We start from the raw sequence: 15,636 nt of genomic DNA, 5'->3' as shown, positions 1-15,636 counted from the left end.
TTTTAGCCCTGTGGATAGCTAGGAATGGTTGTTTCTTAGCGGTCATATGTACAAAGATTCAGCATGATTAGATATAGCCTGGATGTGAGGATCTAGAGAGAGGTCTGAGTGGAAGATGATGTCCAGGTTACAAGCTGAGCGGGAGGCAGGATGGCAGCGTTGTTGACAGTGCTCAAGAAAGGAAGTAGCGGAGAGGACTTGGTGGGGGAAAGATTAGGAGCTCTGTTTTAGCCATGTTTAGCTTGAGCTGATGGCTAGACATCCATGAGGAGATGTCAGAGAGACAACCTGAGATTTTAGAGGCAGAGAGGTAAATCTGTGAGCCATCAGCATTGAGATGATGGTATTATTGGTGTTTAAATTACTGCTGAACTTGTTTGTGGATGAGATTACCCAGAAATAAAGTGTAGAGGGGAAAAAAGGAGACCAAGCGTATAGAGCCTTGTTGAACTCCTACAGAAAGTTGGAAGGTGAATGAGGAGGATCCTCCAAAAGACATGCTGAAGGAACAATTAGAGAGGTAGGAGGAGAACCAAGAGGGGACAGAGTCACAGAAGCCAAAGGTGGACAAGATTTCAAGAAGAAGAGCATGATCTACTGGATTGGTTTATTATTGATTCTTGAGGAGGGATGATGATCAGTTGTCCATACTGATTCTTTTAGATCTACCATGTGCCTTTGATATGTGGAGTTTTGTTGATATCTCAGGGAGAGATGGAATAGCTCTTCTTTTCTTTCTCAGAGGTCCAGCGGGGCAATTGCTGGTCCACCCCAAAGTCTATCTCATTGGGTCTCTTCTTGTCACCTTTCTTGTTCAACATGTATGGAACCTGGGGCCATTAGGAGGGTCAGTAAAGAGGCTTGTGTTATTCAATATCGTGGTTTGCATGCAACTAAACCTAATTAGAATGGCAAAAGAATGAAATTTTAAATAGTTTCTTTTATCTGTATGTATTAATGTCCAATCCACTCTATCACCTACTAAATGTTCATATCACTTTTACTGGCGCCCTGCGTTTAAAAGTGGGCACTGATGGAGTAAAATTAGGGGGGATACATTTCTCTATTAGCGACGGAACAGGTTTAATTTACCTAAAATTGAACTTTGAGGAGTAAATGAATAATTTTAACCACTTGGAAATACACGAAATAATCAGTTTTACTTACTTAAACACACACACACAGAGTCAGGCATCTTAATGTGTTAACTGTATCAGATGTAAAATAAACCACAGTTGCTATGGAGCAATTTATTTACAATACATGGCACACAGGAATACAGGTAGGTAGGTTACCTCTGAATTTAATTTCACTTACAGTACATGCTTTTATGTAATTAATTTTACATATAAATTCAAATGTGTGGTGGTAATCTAGCATGTACCAAATAAATAACACATTCAGTCCTGCACCCTCACCGTCCTTCTGGCCAACAACTGAACAGAATTCCCTTGACACTCAATTGGTGCAGAACTTTAATTGGCAAAAGGGGCGTTGTTGAGTGACACAGTTGTGCTTTCCTCCCATTAAACCTTCAATACAGTCAAAGGATAGTCTTCTTTACACAATTTAGAATTGCAATCCCTTTTAAAAATTATACTACATCAATTAGCTTTTATAATTATTGAATCCAATTTTTATACAATTATTTTAATGGTATTGTTAAGTGATTGTGAATCTATCCTGTTATGCTCCTCATTTCACAGATTCAAACCTCAAGCACAAACTTCTAGAATTCCTCTAAATTGTATTCTTACTTGAACGTGCATGCAGGCAAGCTAGTGAGGGAAGTTCTGTTCTCTCAGATTCCATCATCTGAGGTCTGGAACCTCCCTTGCTCTCTTTGGTTCAAGGTGACGGGTCTCCTTTCCCTAGAGATACCTGAACTTAGCTTTCCTCAATCCTCATTTTATATACTCCGTATACACCATGAGCAGCCAAAAGTAGGTGCTCTCCTCTCATATCCCTTGGCTTTCTCAGTATATTCCAAGGGCAGGTTAAAACCCCCCACAGATGACTGATTTTACAAGCCACAGGCCCTATTTGCCCTAGTGTAATTTCACTGATTTAAACCAGAGATAAATTCAGTCTCATGTGTTTTATAAAACCATAGAAAAATCCATCTGTTTATAAGTCTTCTGAATAGCATGTGCTTCTTCACTGATGTGGTGTGTTTAAAAAGCATAATAAATTTGTAGCAGAGTGTGTGTGTATGTATGTGTAATACATATAAATGTTCTCTCAAGTAAAGGTGCTCTTGGGAAATCACTGACAGGCCTCTTATTTATCTGCACTCCTTGCACTAATGGAAGGGTCTGCATACTAGGGAAAGATTTCCAGGATGTTGTCTATCTCTCTTACATCTCTGTCCATCAATCACTCTGCGATTAACTCCCCAAAAATAAAAATATCTGCTCGATTTTGGTGAAACTCCAGGATGCTTATGTAGCCATACTTCACAGTCATGGTAGCAAATGCCGTCAAAAACAAGAGCTCACCGTCCAGAGGAGAGTGAGGCCTATATGCTTAGCTTTCTGAAAAATTGTACTGCAGCAGCAGTAGTGCATGACTGTTAAAAGAGCCGAGATATTAGTTCAGTCGATAACTTAATCCCCTAAATTAACACTGTCCAATCCTCTCTGTAACGTAGTTTTCAGATGGTAGAAATACCCATCTTGTTCTGAGAGAGGCTATAATGAATTGAAATGGAGCACACGCCAACATTATAGTAGCCTTGTAACAAAGCTGTAAGGCGGCACTGAGTATTTGTTAGTCACCTTAAATTCACCAGCTAGTGTACCGTATGAAAATGCTCTTTGAAGACTTGTCCAGCACAAGCAGGTATTTGACAGATTACCCAAGCTATCAGGCTACCCTAAAGAGGCAGTATGTTAGCTTTTATTTCCTCTCTATGCTGCCCAACCATCCATCTTCATGACGTGTTTATTAATGAGCCCATGCTTTCTTAAACTACATCAACTTGGCCAGAACTCAAATTAGGTCCATTTTTGCAAGTGCTGTTGCTTCCTAAACACTGGATAATCTTCTTTTCTTGTGCACTGACAAGGATAAGTGTGTGTTTCTGTTCTCTTCTGTGTTTATGGTAACCTGGAAGCATGTTCTCTTTTTTTAGGCATGTCTAAAAAAAGCAAAGAAAAGGATCACTTGATGTTAATTTGTTCTTTTTTAAATACATTTTTAAAGTAAGGATTATACATTAAAATTACTGTTAAGAGTTTGCTCAGTGCTAACCACAATTAATTAGAACACCTTCTCTATTCATTTCTCACCAAACTGTGGCTCACCAATAAAAGGAAAATGTTCAACTGTCTTGCTTACCCACTTATCTGAAGTATCACATAATAAGAAGACCTAGATACCACAGGGAAACAGAGAACCTTATTTTAAATTTACAGGCTTTGGTGAAAATGGGCCTCCGTTTGGTAATCTTTTTGAAAAGTGACAATCTAGTGTTGGATCACAAACCTGTTTTCACCTGACTTGTATGCCAGTTAAAGTCTGAAATATCTTCATCAAATTGTGAAGTATAAATCTTATTAAAGTCCCAATCCTCCCATCGATCCACACTCAAAACTGCCATTGAGTTCAATGGCTGTTAAGCGCTCAGGAATAATGAGGCTTATAAGAATTTAACAGACATATTGAATAGCAAAGTTCTTTGCTAAGATTAAGGCAATATTAAACATTGATGAAAGCTGATTTAGTCTCCCTGAGATTGGGCTCCCATGCTAGTAGAGTGTCGCATGTAATTTTTCATCAGGATGGTCACCTCCAGCATAAGGTTCATTTTTTTTTTTTAAATCACAAAACTTCAACTGCAAATAAAATTTACAGTTGTAATATGTACAACCAGCACGAGCCACATTAGAGACATTGAACAAAATGGGGGCATCTTTTTTTAATGAGTGATATACTTGCTTTCATACTTTCTTCTTAGCAAATTTCTACAAGATTTAGCTTGTCAAACTTTATTCTGAATGGCACAAATTACTGGCAGAAATTGTCAATCTAAAAAACAGGCAGACATGAGTTTAATTGCTCCCTGAAGATATATGAAAAGCTACTTTTAGCTGCAGCTAATTCTCCAATCAGATAGCATTTATGATTTGTGTCACTGAACATGACAATAATACCAATAAAATTTAGCCAAGAAAACTTTAAAAGTGAATGGTGAAGGGTTTGGGGTTTTTAGTAAAATGCACCAAAACTCTCATGTAAGATTCCCAAAGGGGTGAGGGAGAACAGAACCATTACTGAAAAATCTAATTAGCACTTAAAACTTGTGGGACTTGCCTCCTCAAGGTGATGAACTATAGACTTCCTGGTTTTTCTGCCATAGGGAATGGTTTCACTAGTATCATAAATGTTTCATCCCATTCCTGTCTAGCTAGCTTCTAACATGCCTACTCTCTCCAGATCCCCATAACCATCTCAAAGTTAAGTGTGCGGAGAAAAATATATTTCACTCTCGCTCTTCCCTCCTGATAGTAAGGACCAAAGTTTACATTGCATGGTATTCTCATTTTTTCAGGTTGGTTGGTTTGTTTGTTTTTGGTTTGGGGTGGGTTGGTTGGTTTGTTTGTTTTTTGTCCGGGGTGGCATTACAAGTGGTGGTGCTGTGTGCAGCCAGGTCAAAGAAGTGGCTTTTGTATTTTGCTTTCAATGAGCTGTAATTCATGGTCAATTGCAAACTACTGATTTCATTACCTTTGGTGTATAATATTACTTTCTACTTCTATACTGCTCCACATCCAGTGATCTCAAAATGCTTTACAGACATATAATGGCAAATACTAAGATTCACAGCATCCCTCTGAAGTAATCATCCCTATTTTACAGATAAGGAAACAGGCAAAAATCTCAGGATTTCAGTGAGGGACGTATCAGGATCGCAGTGTGCAGGTTGGACAATATGCAGTCCATCAGACTGGGGAACATAATAAATGGAGCAGATATCCTGTAGGTCTGTACCTCATTCTTGGACAAATTGTATTTCCAGTTGCCACATTGTGTTTGCTGAGAGCATCCACTGAAGTTAATGGCCTTACTCTGAATCTATACTTGGCGTAACTGGGAGCAGAAATGAGCACATTGGTGCTCCGGAAGGACAGTATGTAGTGAGTCAAACTGGTGTATGGAGTGAATAAATACTTTATCTATTGAGGACTCAATCCTGCATTCTTTGTGCACCCAAATCTCTCCGTGACTTTGACAGAAGTTTTGGGCATACAAAGAATTCAGAATTTGGCCATAAACTAGATATGGAAACCAGCTTCTATTGGTAAATGAAATATTTTGAAAAGGCAAAAGCAAACATGTAGAAAACATTACTTACACAGGTAAAAAAGATGAGCAGCAAGTAAAAAATCCCAAGGCAGGACAGCAATAAAAGTTCCGCTCTGTATTTTTCAAATTTTTCATCTAATCGTTCAGTACAACCTGAAATATAAAATAAATGAGATGTTTTAAAGATGTATTGGTACCTCTGTTCACCTTTGAAGTAAAACATATCTTGAAATGGTCTTTAATCACTAAATTGCCATATCAAGCATGAAGAAGTCAAATACCCTACTATACCTGTTACTTTTAATATGATGGTGCCACTTTGGTTGTGTTTTCCAGCTGGTGCCCACAAGTTGCACCCGTATGTCCCACTGTTGTGGCTAGTAGTGTTTGTGATTCTCAAGGAATATGAGGTGTCACTAGAGAGCTGCAAGGATCCATTAAGTTCTTTTGGATAGTAATATTCCACACCATTCTCAAGGGTCTTCCGTACCATCTCTTCCAGTTCTTCGCCATTTCCAACAATCTGGAAAACACCAACATATTTTATTGATAAAGCTACAGTGAGCATAATCTGCTGGCTTTCCTCAGTTTTCCTCAGTTTTAGGGGAATGATATTTTATACAAACACAAGCTTTGTTTAAAAAAGAAAATGCACAATATATTTGAAGGGGAAAAATTCCAGGATGATGGTATAATATTTTCTGCCTGCAATTGAAGTGATCCTGCCCATCATGAGTTTTATCTACATTTCCAGTGGTTAAGAATGTGTGTGCGTGCATACACACAAACATGCAACTATTCAACATGGTTTCTTAATCTATCTAATCTGGATATATATTCTTAATTCACCTTTGACTCAACTTCCCCTTCCTGTTACACTCCACCCAAACAAGGAGGGCCTGTTAACCTTTTACAGGTTGCAGCGCCTTGACCTTGTCACATGGACTTAAGCATTTTAAGACCTTTTATTACTGCCAGAGTGGTGTATATGGAAATCGGGATCTATACTTCTAATACAGGAATAGATACAGATCTGGTGGGACTGGATCAACTTCAGTGAAATGAATGGAATTGACATGCTTCCATCAAGTGTGCATTTGGTCCTAGCTCTCTAATGAAATGCAAAATTGCCTATAATGCAATACAGAAAGCCGCTCTGGCTGTCAATCCCTTTGCCCTAAAATACAGGTCCTGCTCTCATAGTATCTCGGCTACCCAATTAGAACACTCCTTTTAACATTTTACATATAAGTTTCAGATAATTATGTAGATTCTTGTACATCCTCTTGTACAATTTCTGATTTCCCTGACAGCAAACAGTGAGTGGAAAGATTGGATGGTCTTGTTGTTAAGGCAGAGGACTGGGAATCAGGAGATAGGATGCTTTATTCTTTTCTTATGCTGTTGTAAATTAGGAGAACCACCACTAAAGTCAATGGAATTATGCTAACCAAAAGCTGGTGCAAATGAGAACTAAACAAGGTCCACGAGTTCTAGTCTTGGCCTGACACTAACTTCCTGTATGACCTTAGGCAAATGACTTTGCCATTTGATGTCTCATTTCTTCCATCTGTAAAATGGAGATAATCATGTTTCCCTACTTCACGGGGTGTTGTGAGGTAGGATTCACTTTTAGCTCTAAAGTTCTTTGAGATGGTCTGGTGTAAGGCATGACTATAGAACTCCAAAATAGTAGAATTATCACTAGAGAGAGACAGACGAGTAAGATGATTTCAGTTTACATTCACCAAAGCACCCCGAGTATGTCTACACTGCACAAACTAAACCCAGGCCCTGACTTAGATTTGAGCCCAAACCTCCCTTCCGTCTACACACAAATCAGTCTGACTTGGATCAGCAAACATTCAGCAGAGTTCTAGGACTCATGTCGTAGGGGGGTGGGTCAGTGCCCATGTCCTGCTGAGACTTGCATCCAAGCCTTGCTATTTTGCAGTGTGGATGCAGGTCAAGCCGCAAACCCGTGTCAGAAGGTCTGCATAATGCAGTATGGTTGCGTTAGCACAGCTGTGAAACCTGGTCCACCAACTGTAAGCTCAGATTTATAATGCCATGTGGATGGTCAAGCGCAGGTTTGGAAACACTGAGTCTACAAACCTGGTCTCACAGACCCAGGTTTAGTGTGAAGTGTAAATATACCCTCTGTATGGTCTGTACATACAGAATATACTTTTTTTTTTAAAAACAGGTAGCTTCACCACCTACAGTTCCTCCCTCATTTATGGAAACTCTGATCATTATTTGGATCCAGATCCTGTTTTATCCAAATCTCTAAATATTGGGAGAAAGGAATATTCACATAAATGGTTCCGATCTTGGCCCATCTCTACTTTACAATTATTATTTTTGTACTTCCTTTATTTCCATGTGGTCTCCTTTTCAACACAGGAAAATACAGTTCTCAGTGTCACTCACACTTGAGGGTACAGCATAACAGCCCTGCTACATGTTTTAGGCTACAGGGACATCTGGTGGTAGTTTTAGAGCCTTTGCGTAAAAAGACATCACATTCATCAGTGATTCTATTTTTCCTCAGATGCTTTAAGTAAATAATTTCTCTTTGCAGTCTTTATTTTTATATATATCCGTGTGTGTGTGTGTGTGTGTGTATATTAAAATCTTCTTTAATTGTAAAATTAGCAGAAAAAGATCTGAAGGAATTTAAGGATTTGAATAGTCTCTCTGCATAGCCCACAGTCATTAAAAAATAAAGTCAACAAAATATTCAGAGGCGAGGCAGCAGTCATGTTGTCTCTTAAACACATGTCTACGTTACTACTAACTTATTTTTCCCAAACCTAATTAAAGTCACCAAAATGCTACTTCATCATTTTGCCTCCTCCCATGATACTTAGCAAACTTTTGCTAGACAGAACATTTAACACATCAGGTTCCCATGATAATCCAATACTAATCCATGCCAAATTTTCTCCAGGTGATGCCACAACTGCACAACATAAGGTGGATGACATGGGGTATGTCTAATTAATTCGACACACAATCAGCGGATGTTGATTCAGGACACTGTAAGTGGCTGCAATCCACACACATACAAACCATCCTGTTCTTTCTTCTTTAATCAGACTCAAAATGTTTTTTGCCTAGATTTGTGTTTCAGTTCAACCCCATGTTGTAGAGCTACCACTGTTGATAGAGCTACATAGCGTTGAATGTTCTTGATAAGCACTTAGGATCATGAAAGAGAGTTGGGCTTTACCTATACCCCTTTTTCTTGTAATTCCTTTACAAGGTTTCAAAACCAAAAGGCACATTATGAATAATTCTGGAACCCACAGAAATATATAATGTTGAACTTATTTACATAAAAATTGATTCATTAGCATGCTGGCTGCTGAGAATTACTGAAGCAAGAATTTTGCTGGGAAACAGGGACCTGCAGGCAGTGTTCTTCTGCCTCTCTGCTTGAAATAAATTAAACAACGAAAGAATTGAGTTTATTTTTATTGTCCTATTTATTTGGCCTGGGGACAGCATTTCTGACAGGCTTCCAACTTTTCAGAACCACCCAGACAGCTTGCTCTTTGTTGTTGCTCATCACCTTCATGGCAATGAGGAAAAGCACGCTACTTTAAATGCTGGGGTAAGAGGCAATCAACACATGGGGATTCACCCATGAAGCTGTGTGCATTTTTTCCAAATTCCAGTCCTAACAAAATATAATTTAGTGCCTTTTTTACAAGCGGGGAAATAGGATGGAAGACAAAAACTGAGTCAACCCAATTACAACTTGAATCAGCACATGAATACAAATCAATGGCTCATGAAAAGGAAAGGTTGTCTTTTCTCCAGGGCATATATCAAATTTGATTGACTATAGTTTTGTTTCTGCAAATCATTTTAAATCTTTGGTTCTCCGAAACATTGGATTTGGGGCCCCTTTCTGTACTGGGTTTCTTAGGCTCTCCCTACTGCTATGTTTGAACTCTCTTAAACACATCTTTAGATGTTCTAGACTAGATCCGTTTTTTTTAATGGTTTTTCATGTACCTTGGCACCATTCATACCATGCTTAAGCACTGTTCAGTTAGAACTGTACTTAAACACTGTTCATAAACATGACTGGGGAGCCAATGTAGACAGGGCTTAAGAGCTGCAAGACTTCTTACCTCTTTAAAATAATTCTCTAGGGCAAATTTTTACTCTTATACTAGTGTAAATCCTTACTAATTCCATTATTTTGATGGAATTATTCAGGAGTTACACCAGTTTAACTGACAGCAAAATTTGAGGCCTTTTGTCTTCTCTGGAGATAGGCGAGAAAAATGGCGAGAAACCACAATGTAAAGAGTACTTTGCTCCAAAAAATTAGTTCCTTACAGTAATTTGTAGTTACTAGAGCTGGGTAAGTAATTTGTAATGAATAATTTACCAAATAAATGTTGTATTTTTTCTGTCTCTGAATTATCCATACAGATTGCCATATTCTCAAATGTATTCACTATTTAAATTTTGATGAATAATTTGTACAAATGGCTCTTTATCTGTAGCTTGTTTACAAGGTGTTGTTTGTGAATATTTGATATCCAAAAATTGATTGAACATATAGGTTACATAATGTGCTTCTGGTCTCTGACTGGATGAATGTAATTCTTGGAATCAGGGGAGAATAATTGCGATTCTAAATTTTAAATTCACTTTCAGCAAACATTCTGTAATAGACTTTCTTTCAGCAAACCAAACAAGGTGCAGTATGGGACAAGAATTGTTCTCTAGATCACAGATAGAAAATGTTTTTTTTAGCTGTTCTTTAGAATACAAACTATAACGTCATCTAATTTAGCTGACGTTAACCAAGAGTGAAATTCACCCAGTGCAGAGGTCCTACACACAACTCCCTGCGCTTTGGGGAAAAATAATCAACTAAACTTAATTTTATTAGATATGTTTGAAAGAAAATGGCTATTCAGTTAACATACACACTCCAGTCTCATCAAATGGCTTTCTTTCATAGTACTCTCCTTAAGCAAAATGGTACATTAAATTGACAATATCATTTCCCTTCATCATAAAAACAGCTTTTTATTACATGCAAAATGGTATTGCTCCAAGGCTGATGTCATAATCAAGGTGGGTGTGTTACTATTAACTTATTGTTTTTCTGAGTGTAGGATCATTTGGGGAAATGGTTTCATTTAAAAATTCACTATGAATAATAAACTTGAATTTTTTCGCTGTTAAATAAATTGTTGATCTTAATATAAAAATAATTACAAGAAGGAATTTATTTTCAAATGTCAAGTGTGTAGTGTCCAGTGGCTAATACAGAATGAGCTGGAACTGAACTGAGACTACCTAGTGGATAAATGTTGGTGTCACGAAAACACCTTCATGGTCACTTGGCACTAATGGGTTTCTTATGAACTTTCGCCGCAAAGATCAAGGACAGAATGAGGAAGAAATGTTTTTTCCCATTCAGTGCTTAGGCTTATTAGTGGAGGGGCAGCATATAAAATAAGATTGTTCTTCTGCTATTATGCTTTACCTAATTTTGAGCCAGAGTCTGCCCCTTCTCCCCTCTCCCTCCCCGCCCCCTCCCCCCCCCCCCAGCTTATTGATGGTGAGTAGTCCCACTGATTTCAAAGTATTACTCAGTGTGAGTATTGGTCACAGATTCTGGCCCATGTGTAGTCTGGTCCCAATCCAGCAAAGTTCTTAAAAACCCACTGGAGAACTCTACCCCTGGCAGAATCTAGCTCTTAGTGAAGAGAACTATTATTTAGGGCTCTGAATTTATTACCCTTCCCTAGCACGGCAGTAAATTCACTTCAAGAGAAAAGTTCCATGTGACGGTGCATTCTGCTCTCAGTTACACCCAGGCAAACTCAGTGTGCTCTGGGCCTTACAATGGTGCACAGTATATACAGGGAGGAAAGATGAAAGGAGCGGATTCATCCTCACACCCTTCTGAAACACAGAGACTTCTCCATCCCTGTGTCCCGAGGACATGCAGCACACAAAGGGTGCTGGGATGAGGAGGAGCCATTGTTCTGCCCCACCCATCACACATTGCCCAGATTTGGAGAAGGTAAGGTACTCTTTGCACACATGCTCCGCTGCTTACCCTAGAGTGTACCCTTCTCCTCAGCCCCAGCAACAACCCAGTGTTGTGCCCAGATGGCAAAACTGAGTCATGAACTCATCTAAAAAAGTTAAGTATATTTTGTGAAACTTAACCCCCCTCAAAATTAAAAAATTGTATTTAATTTGAAATTTGCCACTAAATTCCTTTTTAAAAAATTTGACGTTTTGAAAGCTTTTTTTATCGGGAGGAAAAAATCCATTTTCTCCTTTACGCAGTGTAAAAAAATTTTAAAAATAAAGTGAAAGTGTGTTTTGGTCTTTTTCCTACTGCAATTAAATTCTTAAGAAAAAAAACTGAAATTTTTCATTTAGAATTTTTTCAGGGGAAAAAAAATGTTTTTCAAGCAAAAAAAACCCCAAAATTTCTTGCAGTCAAAAAGGCATTTTTCCAAGATTTTGATGGAAATTTTTTGCTCAGCTCTAATTGGATATATATGCGGATAGAAACTGACCCTCTGTGCTTTATGTAAAGGCATCAGACAAAAACTAACTTAAATATGTTATCAGATATGTATTTTGGATACTTATCCAAAGCATTTTGCCTCATTTTTACATTATACAAGAAAGAGCTAGAGCGTTAAGAGTTTTTTTCCCCCAGCTAAATAAAAGCTTTTCCCCTTTTAACAAAACTTACTTTTAGATCAGGTTTTTCCTAGCTAAAGCACAAATAAAACCGCCAGATATCGACTAGAATTTAATGTGTATATCTTCTTATCCTGTTTAAAATTAATTGAAAGTAAAAGAATGGCTCTTAGCCCTTACAAAATGCTTCACATGTTCAAATTTCTATACAAACAAGAGCCCTAAGAGGTAGGTGAATAAAGTTTTATTATCCACACTTCTATTTTATAGATGAGACATGGAGTGATCAAAGCCACAATTTCACTAGTTCGCTCCCTAAAGTTTTAGCCGCTTAAATAGAAGTATCCTGATTGTATGGATGCTGAGCACCACCCCTCCAGAGGACTTGTCTGTACTTGTGGGTGCTCAGCATCCCAGGAAGATCAGATCACCCTTATGCAGGTCCCAGTTATGAAAAGTGTAGTTTCAGAAACTTACCCAGCAAATCTGTGACAAAGCCAGGAATAACATCAAGGAGCGTGTGGCACTCTGCCTAGTGCCTGATCCACTAGGCCCCACTACTGTAAGTATTTTTGAATAAAAACCCTTGCACTTGAGCTAACTGACTTAGGCCCTGAGCCTATGAACCCTTACACACGTCTAACTTTACACACAAGTAGCTTGATTGACTTCAACGGCCTATTCATGCATGCCACGTTAAGCGCATGTGTACTCACGTGCAGGATTGAGACTTTAGCACATTGGACATAGTTGTAGTACTTAGTACTCCCATATTATATTTATTTGGTTTTTGCACTAGAATATTATTATTATTATTATTAAGGGTTTTTTAAGATAAAACTTGAAAACCCTGGTATTCTAAAATCTCTTCTTTAAAGCAGATCTTAAAAAAAAAAAAAATCTAAAAGTGCTCCAATAATTGTTAAGAAAAGGCAATGATGTCCTGCGAGGTGTGTTATCTAAGCATTAATTCCACACAAACTGCAGAGGCACATCATCATCCATCATTTTTTAAAAAGCAGCAGAAGCCAAAGATTAATTGCTCGCATTTACGGCACAGTTCAAAGTGACCTCGTACAAAAGATTTAGCCTAACAGCTGTTTGAACTCTACAGTCTGAAATTTCATACCGTTTGTTGGAATTACTTTTTAATTAGCCCTTTGGGGGCCATATGTGGTGTTCATTGATTAATCCTTCGGTAGCTGTTTTTTAAATAACTGATTAATTCTACATGTGGTTGCCTAGCTGCACTCTGTCATTTGTTTGTTCTCCTTAAAGTGGTGTGGATGGTGAGAGCAACACTCAGTTAACCAAAGGAGAGAGCATGCAGTGGCCTTCATCAAGGGCCAGATCCTCTTTCTTTGTGCCACCAGAGAGGTACAGCGAATCAGTCCTGCAGTGTTTCCTCAGAATTCTTCTCTCACAATGATGGTTCTCAGTTCTGTTCTGCTGTCTGGCCCCACCAGCTCCTGCTCTGGAAAGCACAGTTCCTGCAAGAGCTGTGCTTCCTGGTGCTCCACTGATCAGAACTGATCCTCACCCCTATGTAGGAGGGTTTCTGCCCGCAGTATGGGAAGCAGCACAATAGAGCCTCAGGCTGTTTTAACTTGCACATTTGGGAGCCAGTTTGTCCCCCTGTTTTCTTCCACCCTTAGCCTGCCTCTGTCCATTTTCTTCAGGTCCACAGACCTAAACCAGACCAAGCCCTGTAGAGATGTTTCCCTTGATTCCCACCCTGGGGAAACATCCCACACAGTTGGAATTCCCCCATTTTACAGGCTCCCAGTGCAGAGGTGGAAACATGGGGTATTAATTGATTAGTAAATATTTATAAGTAAAATATTTGCTTATTCAGTCTTTAAAAGCGGATGGGGGGGAAAAAAGGATCACTGAAACTCTCCAAATCCATCAAGTTGAAGGCCCTCCTTTCTAAGCACTCACTTCCACTCAGCCCAACCCCTCAGGAAAAAACCTGAAGGTAGAAAGACTTTAGATTTATTGATGGACAACTAGAGAAATTCTGAACAATTCTGACTAACTTAGATATATCTTTATGTATGTAGGGACCTCTTCCTGGCCATTCACCAGTGACACCCACCCACTGCTCTGCTCCCATCCCAAGCTAGGGTGGCTCCTCCAGGTGCTGGCCACCCAACTCTGCTCACTCCCATCATCCACCCCGCACCACTCAGGTTTGGCCCAGCCGCTCCTCCATCATGGAAGAAGCAACTGGGTCAAATGTGAACGAGTGGTGTTGCGAACTGGAGCAGGTGCTGAGGGCTGCAGCACCAGTCAGTTGGGGGGTTGTTTTTTTCTAGTAGTTGGGGGGGGGAGGGGCCTGAAATGGGGGTGTCTGTGCAACTGCACCAAATGCACATTGGTTAGCCCAGGGCTGGAGCAACATTACAGATGCAGCCTTGTGAAGAGCAGAATATCTAGAATAGCAGTGTGGGCATCCTCAGAACTCTGACACAGTGCAGGCTGGTGAGCAGGCAAGGGACACCTAAAGAGTCATGCTCAATCATCTGCATACAGCAGTGTGTAAATATCCTATGGCATGTGACAAGTCATGGCAGGCAATGCCTATGCTACCTTCATGCCTCCACTGCTCTGACAGAAAGATGCTTCTCCATAAAACAACCAAGCATTTCCTATGAGGAAAGTTAGAAGCAGGTGGGAAAGCAAAACAAAATGCATAGTCTTCATAAATCACAGTAACATTTCCTTACTTTATGCCAGGACACTGCCTCATAGGTGACGTGTGGGTCCCGAGGAGCTTCACAGGGCAGCAGGGTTTCTTCTGTACACATCACTGCAACCTCTGGAATGGCCACAGAAGTCCCACGAACGAAACACCATACTGCAAGCACAGGTACAAATCATCTTTAAAAAGAGAGGCCTAAGCATTCCAATCTTCAGAAGAATTACTGCCAAAATACACCCTGCAGAAATCAATGAGAAGTAAAATTAAAAATGAAAGCATCATGTTTACCATTGCTCAGGATAACAAGCTGGGTGTAGTATGCCGAAAGCATGGCTTGCTGCTGTCTTGGATTGCAGAGGAGTTGTGATTTGTTCTTTGCAGGAGGAGCTGTGTGAACAGAGGTGAAGCAGCTGCTGTTTCCAGCCCTAGGCAAACAGCTCTAGAGAACGGTCAGCAGGGGTATGTCCCAGCCAAACAGTTTGAGTCTGAAGTCCCCTAGACGCAGGGAAAATCCCTGAGTGGGAGTGTGACGGCTCCTCCCCTTAACCCTGCTAGGGCTCCCCCACTTCCCCTTTCTGTTTTTGCTGATGACGTCTCCTTTCCTGCCCCTCTCCTTAACAGGACTGAACAGAAAAGTAAAATTACTCACTGATGACAGTAGGTGTCAGCAGTGAGTGCTGAATATGGTATAACTGCAAGTGCAGCCAAGGACAAGCCGTGTTCACTGCCTTTTCAGAAACCATAGTTAAACCCTCAGATTACAACACCAGGGTGACTCCATAGCTCAGGCTTTAAGGATATATCTACATGGGGAAATTTACGGGCATAACGAGACTGGTATAATTATGTAGCTGTAGTTGTATTGTTAAAATTCCCCATGTGGACACTCATATTCCATTTTTTCTGGTTTAGTTTATCTTGTG

General features: G+C 39.5%; 1 protein-coding gene across 1 annotated transcript; it reads right to left on the bottom strand.

Moving 5' to 3' along the window:
• Window positions 1–1,141: 1,141 nt before the first annotated feature.
• CD83 (CD83 molecule) lies at window positions 1,142–15,276 on the bottom strand. The gene is made up of 5 exons (XM_048837170.2): window positions 15,002–15,276; window positions 14,739–14,869; window positions 5,599–5,830; window positions 5,357–5,460; window positions 1,142–3,139 (listed from the first exon to the last, which is right to left on the bottom strand). The coding sequence occupies exons 1-5, from the start codon at window positions 15,042–15,044 to the stop codon at window positions 2,966–2,968; spliced, it is 684 nt and encodes a 227-aa protein (XP_048693127.1). The 5' UTR covers window positions 15,045–15,276; the 3' UTR covers window positions 1,142–2,965.
• Window positions 15,277–15,636: the final 360 nt, after the last annotated feature.

The sequence above is a fragment of the Caretta caretta genome, chromosome 2, assembly GCF_965140235.1.
Source record: "Caretta caretta isolate rCarCar2 chromosome 2, rCarCar1.hap1, whole genome shotgun sequence".
NCBI classification, from domain to species: domain Eukaryota; kingdom Metazoa; phylum Chordata; order Testudines; family Cheloniidae; genus Caretta; species Caretta caretta.
This window is presented reverse-complemented; position numbering and strand designations above follow the sequence as displayed.